This window comes from Pteropus alecto, unplaced genomic scaffold, assembly GCF_000325575.1.
Source record: "Pteropus alecto unplaced genomic scaffold, ASM32557v1 scaffold114, whole genome shotgun sequence".
NCBI classification, from domain to species: domain Eukaryota; kingdom Metazoa; phylum Chordata; class Mammalia; order Chiroptera; family Pteropodidae; genus Pteropus; species Pteropus alecto.
Genome location: NW_006435793.1, coordinates 5,436,858 through 5,445,566, shown reverse-complemented (window position 1 = coordinate 5,445,566; position 8,709 = coordinate 5,436,858). Strand labels below are relative to the sequence as shown.

The 8,709-nt window shown below is 38.7% G+C and overlaps 1 protein-coding gene across 5 annotated transcripts in view; it reads right to left on the bottom strand.

Annotated features, from left to right (window-relative positions):
* GNE (glucosamine (UDP-N-acetyl)-2-epimerase/N-acetylmannosamine kinase) overlaps window positions 1-8,709 on the bottom strand; it is a 30,292-nt gene that overhangs the window by 5,736 nt on the left and 15,847 nt on the right. For all 5 annotated transcript variants that reach the window (XM_015589079.2, XM_006911580.3, XM_015589077.2 and 2 more), the window contains 5 exons: window positions 7,420-7,632; window positions 4,546-4,633; window positions 3,573-3,783; window positions 1,713-1,842; window positions 1,124-1,345 (listed from right to left, as the gene is read on the bottom strand). In XM_015589079.2, the coding sequence (XP_015444565.1) occupies window positions 1,124-1,345; window positions 1,713-1,842; window positions 3,573-3,783; window positions 4,546-4,633; window positions 7,420-7,632 (864 nt within the window). The remainder of the gene's footprint in view (window positions 1-1,123; window positions 1,346-1,712; window positions 1,843-3,572; window positions 3,784-4,545; window positions 4,634-7,419; window positions 7,633-8,709) is intronic.

Sequence of the window (8,709 nt, the reverse complement as noted above, 5' to 3'; positions counted from 1 at the left end):
TAAAATACCCACAACTAAATCTTGTCTCGGGCTCTGTTTTTGGGGGTAATTTTTCTAAGGTATCATACACCACCTGCTTTCTTAAACAGAGAATATGAAATATGATTTTTCCTCTTTTTAATGCCATGTCTAAAACTATGATTCAGTAATTATGATTATCAATGATTGTTTTGTTAAGGAGTTTAGGAGTTACTAAGGAAAAAAGGGCTTTCTGCCTTGGAAGGCTCTGCTTTTTAGAGCTGTCCTGCCATCTGTTACTTCTTGTGGCAGCTACTCCTCAACGTCTATCCCTGTATCTTGCAGCTTATTAACCGCCCTGAGCTAGGAAATGATAGCCAAGCTTGTTAAAATTGTGTCTGAGATTAAGGGAAGTACATGAGCTGAAGTGCATACGCTTCAAGGGAAGGTAGTGTAAGGTAAAGTTTGGAACTCTGGAAACTAACCAAAAGATTGTAACAACCATGTGAATGCTTAATATAAAAAAAAAACAAAAACAAAAACCCTAAATGTTAGAGAGCTTTCTGGCTTTTTCTGGACCTATCATCCCCTCCCCTCACAAACTGGCAGTGGCCTTGCATAGCCCACATTCCCAGTACAGATGTCAGTACTGGAAGGAGCTGAATGAACTTTATTCTCAAAAAACTGTGGTGGTTGGTTCTAACCTGCTTGGTGGATTCTGGAGGACCAGCTCAAAGGGCCTGCCTTTGAACTGAACCTACCTCAGAACTCTCCCAGGGCTCGGGGGCTACCCAGGGGGTATTTGTCAAAAACAATTTAAAGGCAAAATGTGTTTATTATTCTTTGCTTAGGGTAATGGATAACAGTTGGGGCAAACAACATACTAACCAAAAAGATGTGGAGGAAAAGCTAGGGAATGAGAAGCTTTGGGGAATAAGGGCTTTGAATAGCTCTGACAAGTTCCTGAGAATTTAGAAGGCTACATGCATGCTCAGGGCCGAGCATAGGCTCAGAAAAGACCTGGGCAGACCCTCAGTGACCTGTGTGGCTCACCTTCAAGCACTACTGAAGTAGGCTAAAGCAGAGTTGTAAACTGGCTGAGGGTAACAGGTGTGCCCCAGCACAAACTCTAGTTCCTGAAACAACCTTCTCTTATTTCTCTTACCTGTGCCTGTAATCAGTGTCACAAAGTTTTCCAAGCCCTTTCCTTGGCCAAATTTCCTTTCTGCCATGGCGGCACAGTTGCCATCATTGTCTACCCACACGGGGAGATGCAAAGTGTCAGATAGGGGCGTCCTGAGGTCCACAGAGTTCCATTCTTGAATCAGTTTGGTTGAATGCAGCACAATTCCTTCCCGAGGATTTACACGGCCACCTGTGGAAATACCTGAGCTCCACCACAAACACAAGGAAAGATAATCCTAATTAGCAACCTTAGAGAAGTGTGTCAACTTTCTGGGCTTGTAGCACAAATTAATTCACCCAACATCTTTTAAGACAAACATTACCAAGGCCTGCAAGGAAATGTCAAGCAATTCTGAGCTAAATCTGTAGATTCCCAGATTTATAGACTACTAACACTTCTCCCAAAATGCATGTTGGTGTCCTGGAAAGACCCCTGGCTTGGGACCAACAGACAGGACCTAGAGCCATCTATGTACAGGAGAGCGACCTGATGTTCAGTCATGCATTAGAACTCAGTTAATTTTGTACATAAAATGAACATTTCTTGGATATATAATTCACAATCTTACCTACTCCCAAAATTCTGCAGTTCAGTTTTACAGCTTCTGCTGCAGCTTCTACACACATCTGTAGGATTAAATTAATCCTTTCTTCATAGGTTTTAGGATTGAACTGAGTATACTTCTTAACTATTTCACCCTAAAAGAGAAATAAACGAAATCTGTCTCAATAGTCTTAGCTAAGAGCATACACAGTGAATCTTTTGACCTTTTTCATGATAAATCAGACATTGCCTAGGACAGTACTACAGATTTAGATGACTGCTTCAGAAGGGAGCCACCGTGGCTTAGGCCAGCCTTAGGATACACCCAAGTAATTTCCTGGGAAGCCATCTGGACATATGGCTGTTGAAGCAATGACAACTCCAGAGCCAACCAGATGGGCCCCTCTCTTAAGCATAAGGTGAATACTGGCTAATCTGAATCTTCATTAAAAGGTCATATTTTACTTTCAGGTTGATGGAATTTCCTTGCTTAAATACTGAGGCAACTAAATAATTATCCTAAGTAGTTAAACTTTAATCAGTTCAATTTTGAAAGAGCTGATGTTTCAAAAATACTTAGCACTCCACATACAGGACATTTTTCAAGTCTTTATATTTTACAGTAAAGTTTTATAATTTTCTTTATATAGATCACATAGTTTTCTGGTTTACATTATTCTTCGAAGTTGTTGTTCTACATAGGATCTTTTTCTATTGTTATTAATGGGTTTTTATTCTTTTACAGGTGTTAAAGCCATTACTAAATGATTGCCATTAAAAATAAACCTAAAGTAAAAAAAAATAAATCTAAAGCTGTGTTTCTCAACCTTCACTGTGCATCAGAATCATGCGGGCAGCTTTGAACAAATATTGATGCCTGGCTGGACCCCCAGAGATTCAGATTTAATTAGTCTGGGGTAGGAGCCCAGGTAGCTGTATATTTTTTAAAGCTTCCGGGAATATTATTGTGCAATCAGAGTTGACAAACACATAAGGGAAAATTCAAATCTTTGCCCACAATTTCATATAAGTAGAAAGTTATTGATATTTATATATTTATCATACTATCTAGCAATTTTACTCAGTTGTCTTACTAATTCTGTAAGGCTGCTGGTTCATCACATTGCCTATAAATAATAGTTTTTTTTATCTATCCTGTCCACAGTCTCTATTTTTTGTTTGTCCTGTGCTTTATTCCCTTCATAACTTCCAGAATTATATTTAATAATGTTATAGAAAATATCCTTTTCCTCTTGATTTTAACAGAATTTCACCATTACAAAGGGTGTTGGCCATTGATATGCAATATATCATCTTTATGTTGAGAAAATACTCTATTAATACTTTTCTGGTAGGTTTATTCTTTGTTAAGTCATTAGAGATCATTTTATCATGGACAGTTTGGCGTTTTTATGAAGTGTTCTTCACCTCTGTCAACACTGTGGTAATGGTTTAATTAAGGGACTGAAGGAGTGCTGTACTCTACACAAAATCATATTCTCGAGGAGATGCATTCCCCTCACCATTTGCAGACATCCTCCCTGGGTAGTAAGTAATCAGCATACTCCATACTCCAAGCTGTTACCAAGCCCAGAATTTCAGGTCTCCTGGGTAGCAAAAGCCCTTTCTGGTGCCTAAGGGGTCTCCCACTGTCCACTCAGCTCTACTAACTTGGATTCCCTGAGTTTACTTTGAAATGTTAATGATTAGTAAAACAGTGAGACAGATGTTATAATGGATCCAAAAGTCAATATTTTGGGCAAATGATTACAAGCTCTCATGTATGTTTCTAGTCCTATCTTCCAACCACACTTTTAAAAAGTCAATTACTCACATGAGTAATTTTCAAGCCTTAATAAACTTAAAACCTTAGGAGTTCTTTTACCTTCATGCCGACTATTGCAACTCGCAGGTTCGTGCCGCCGAGATCAACAGCCAAGGCACTCAGAGTTTCGAGAATATGGTCAATATCTTGAGAGATATTCTCCTTCACGGGAGGAAAGCAGAATTTCTTTTGTAGTGGCTCTTGAAGATCAATAGATTTGAGAAACTTCAAAATCCTTGGAACAGCATTTCCGTCCCCATATATCTTTGAACTGCAATATCCAAAACATCAATTAAATTAAATGCTTCTCTCATACATGTTAAATGATGTTGAGGACATGGTATTAATGGAATCTGAGACTTGAGGAAATAGTTTGTGCTTCTTCTTTTTAAAATAACATCTGGATCTCTTCAGCAACCCAGTAACTAAGTAGCTTCATATTACTAATATGATGTCTAATTCCATTGTTGACTGAAATACAATTATTTCCAGCCTGAGATACCATTAAAAAAAATGCCTATATCATCAAAGAAAAAGTATCTTTGTTAAGCCAATTTCAGAATATAATATAGTCTGAGACAATGAATTTTTTTTTTTTATTCTTAGTTTTTAGCTCTACATTCATCAGGGGGAAAGTTATTTTTAGGAAAAAAATTCAAATACAGAAAAATCTCATGAATTCGAAATAGAAAGGAGAGCAGTCTAAATTAAAATGCTGAACTAGACTATTTTTAAAGAAAATCAGTTACATTATTTTCTAATACTTATGTAAATTCAAAGTAGGCTAAAGAAGTATTTCCTAGCAGAAGTACTTTGTCAATTAACTGAGACAAATAAAAACATTATTCTTCAAAACGCTCAGTAGAGTAATAGGGGGTATATTAGTAAGCCCTGTCTTACTAGCAGCTAGGGACCCCTAGGGATGGAGAATGAGAGCTCTGTTAGGATCATTAAACAGTGATCACAGCTTAAAAATGGTGCCCAAGGCAGCTCCCCTTTGAAATCTTTTTTTAAACAGACAGTATCTACTCACCAAGGGTACTGTTTACCAAACTGAAGGTGCAATGCTTGCAATATTTTGTCTTGTGTATCAGCATCCCGGACATGAAGGACATTCTCTCCTGGTAAATCCAGTGACACAGTAAAAGGATTCCAAATTGGGAATACCCAAAGAAGAAAGAAATTAGCAGTGTGTCATGCTCATAATTAGCCCTGAAACCCAGAGGACTTCATGTAAGTTGTCTTCTTTTAGAGAGATATCAGCTTTTCTACTTTATACCTTTTAAAGCACTCTCGGCAAGATATCAAATACTTAAGGGCATTAGGGTCCTTTATTCTCAAAGAGAATAAATCAAGTTTTTGTATGTTTATTAAAATAAGGTGGATTAATCTAGTACCCACTTGTCACTCATCTAGTCATTTAGCATATCCACTCTTTCAATCTGTTCTGCCTTCTACTCAGCCAGTTGTTTGATCAGCTGGTCAGGCCAGCTTGGTCAGTTAGCCAATTATCTAGTCAGCCGTTCAGGCAGTCACTTTCTCTCCATATATTTTCTGACCGATATGAAGGAGTAAATACAGTGAACTTGCTGTGTTTTTCAATAGACTTAGCTAAGAAAAGGAGAAGAGCAGAAGAGGGTGGCTGGAGAGAAGTGTGGGGTCAAGGAAGGTGTGGGTGGTCTATTGTTTTTACGATATGAGAGGCCAGGGAATGTTTAAATGATGAGGAAGCTAAAGATACATGGAAGAAAGAGGATGACTGATAGGTCCCCGAGAAAGGCAGGAGGGGTGATTTAGAACATAGAGGGCTAAACAGTAAACAAGCAAGAAGACCCCATACCTCACACCCTCCAATGAAAAAAAGAAGGAAAGGATGGATGGCCATGTTTACATAAGTGTGGAGGGAGAAAGTACAGAGATTGCTTTTAACAGAAGACCACATTGCCAAATCCGGTGTTCAATTCTCAGCAGCATTCAACATCCCCTCCTGGAAATACTTTTCTGGGAGTTAATGATATTATACTCCTCTGACCTCACTAGCAGGTCTTTTTCAGTTTTCCTTGATGGGCCTTCTTCTCCTCACCAGAATTCTAAATATTGCAGAGCTCCAGAGGTTGGTCCTGTGCTCCATTCTCTTTCCTACTTACATGTTCCTCCTGGGTAATCTCATTTAGTCCCTTGGTTTTAAATACCATCTCTGGCAGAGTGTACCATTATCCTCAATATACTTTCTCTGGACTAGTAACAGAAATCTTAGCCATGGCATCTGTTTACCCAGCTAGAGTATATTCTTCAGCTTCCCTTGCAGCTAGACATGGCCATGTGACTACATTCTGAAAGGATGTATGAAGAAATATTTGTAACTTCAGGCCATTAGAGAACTCAATTCCACCCTCTCCCAAATCTGCTCTTCCCTCAGTGTCCCCCATGTCGAGAAAGAATATCTCCAATGCTTAATTCAAAAATTTAAGAGTTATTGATTCCTTTCTTCCTTCCACTACTCACATCCAAGCATCAGCAAGTACTATAACAAACCCCAAATCTAAATTTTCTCCATCTCTAATACTACCTCATAGTCTAAGACACTATCATCTCTCATATGAACTGAAATAACCTCTTAACTGGTCTCCCGGCTTCCACTCCTGGCCCACCACATTCCATTCTCCATAGAGCAGCCAGAGTGATCTTTCCAAAATGCAAGTCATACTGTGCTACCCTCTCTCTTAAATGGCTTCCCATCATACTTAGAAAAAATCCAAATTATGTACCCTGGCTTCGGTCTGCCTCCTTCTCTAACATCATCTTGTGTCACTCTTCCTCTTCCCTACTACTCTACAGCTACACTGACCCTTCTGTTTCTCAACTATCTCAAGCTTGTTCCTATCGTAGGGTCTTCACGATGGCTTTTCCCTCTGCCTCTCCCTGATCCTCACAAGATTCCTTGTCATTCAGATCTCAGCCAGCTTAATTGTATCTCCTAAGAGGCCTTCTCTTATCCAATCTAATGTAGCCCATCACATTAACTTGTATCATAATCTGCACAGCACGCAGAAATATATATATATTTTTTTGGTCTATCCTCTCCCCTCCCACTAGAATGGAAGTTATATGAGAGCTCAGACCTTTTTAGACTAGTTTACAGCTGAATCCCAGTGCCTAGCACATAGTAGGTACTTATTAAATATTTCTTAGTGATTGAATTAATGAACTTGAAAGAATTTTCATCTAATGACTTCTAATTTGTCTTTGAAGTAGGGAACAAAGTAATACTTTGGGAATGAAAGGGGAAGAAGGTCTAAAAATAACAAAGTTACAGTGGCATTTATGAAGAGTAGGAGAGCACAGCTGGAACTAACCTTGATTCTAGTCTAGTTCTTTTTCTATTAACCACATACATTTTTTCCATTAGCTATAGAAATATATTTGCATGTAAACAGCATTAGAACTTGGACTAATGTTACTAATAGGATAAGCTCAGTAAGCAAATTCATTAATAATAATCCTACTTAATTAGTTATTACGGGAGCATCTTACTTAGACTTGCCATGCTCTAACATACTGACTAAAGGGACACTATAGGCCCAGAAAATGAAAGACTAGCATTCATATACCAATAACACATTCAACCACATTCTCTCTTAAACACCCATCAAAGACCACAAATAACTAAGAAACTCTTAGCTCTCACTTATATTACAAAGACAATACAAATATAAGTAGAACCCTAAAAAAATTTGGTAATCACTGTGTGCTATTTATGGATTTTATGCTACAACTGGTAATTAACCTCATTCACTCACTTGTTGATAAAAATGTATGCGGGCACTGACACATGCACACTTTGTAATAATTCATACATATGTATTAAGCCTAGTCAGTTGAAATATAAGCAAAGATAAATAAATACCTGTTTCTCTTCCAATCTGACGTGTTCCTAGGTTGATCACAGGTGTTCCAAAAGCTCCAACCTCTCGTACCCCACAGCTGCTGTTCCCAATCATACAACCAGCATGGGCAACCAACTGTATAAACTGGTCAAATGGGACATGTTTAACTGCACGAAAATTAGGGTGATGTTCAATGCCCTTCTTCCGCATCACTCGAACCATCTCTTTGCTCCCTGTGAAAATGAAAAGAACCAATTGTTGCATGTTTTATGAGATAAAGAAACAATTTTCATTGGCAAGTATAACCCCACTTAAAGAATTCTCCCCATAAAAACTCATAACAGTTATTAGGGAAATAGTAATTTTAATTACTGATCTTTTCATAAGTGATGAATGTCTAAAATGGCTGGTCAGCTCTCAGCTTCAAACTCATCTAGAAACTTTAAATGGCAGCAGCTAGAACTTTTCAAACAGCACTGAGCAAAGCAAATACCTTTCTTTTATTCATGCTCCAGCAGAAGTCTTTACCTTGAACAATTAAGAGGCTAGAGACAGGCCAACAATCTCTATCCCTTAAGACAGCAGTTCCTAAATGGAAAAGTGTCAGGTTCCAGACACCAAGCTGATCCGACATGCTCACATTTATCATACTAACAACAAGGATAGCACTCCAACTTACATGGACTAAGCTCCAAGAAAGTACAGAGATTCTGATACTGTAGCTGATATCTTATTTTAAATACATGATTTTAAAAGATGTTACAGGTATATGAGGGGGAGGCAATATTTAATGCCTCTGCTTGCCTCTCTACTTGCCTTTTTCTAGCTGCCCAGGGAGGCAAAGTTGCTAATCTGGTTGGTTAGACAGCAGAAGAGCAACCACACTACCATTCACCAGTAGGCAGGAGTCACAGATTTAACAGAAGCTGGGCGTGCGGTATTCTCTCTTAACCTTCTCCATGTGGTGAGGTGGGTGATAGGCTCGGGGTCTAACTCCTTAGCACAGGCCTGGCCACTTCTTCCCTGCTAGAGCATGCCAGTCATTGCCTATAATTACTAGTACATGAAATGCCAGAAGGTGCTACTATTCCAAGATTTGGATTTGGCTCAGTTGAAGTTTTTTCTTTGGCTTTAAGCCTACACCACAGGTATCAATCCTGTTTTCCAGAGAGTTCTACATTAGGGAACTGGGCGCTAAGCCATAATAAGAAAGTAATGCCCTGATTCTCATTTCCCTCTGTTCTTTGTGAATATTTTATCAAAAACCCTGTGCAGAGGAGAGGTTAGTGGTAGGCATGATTTAGGTAGGC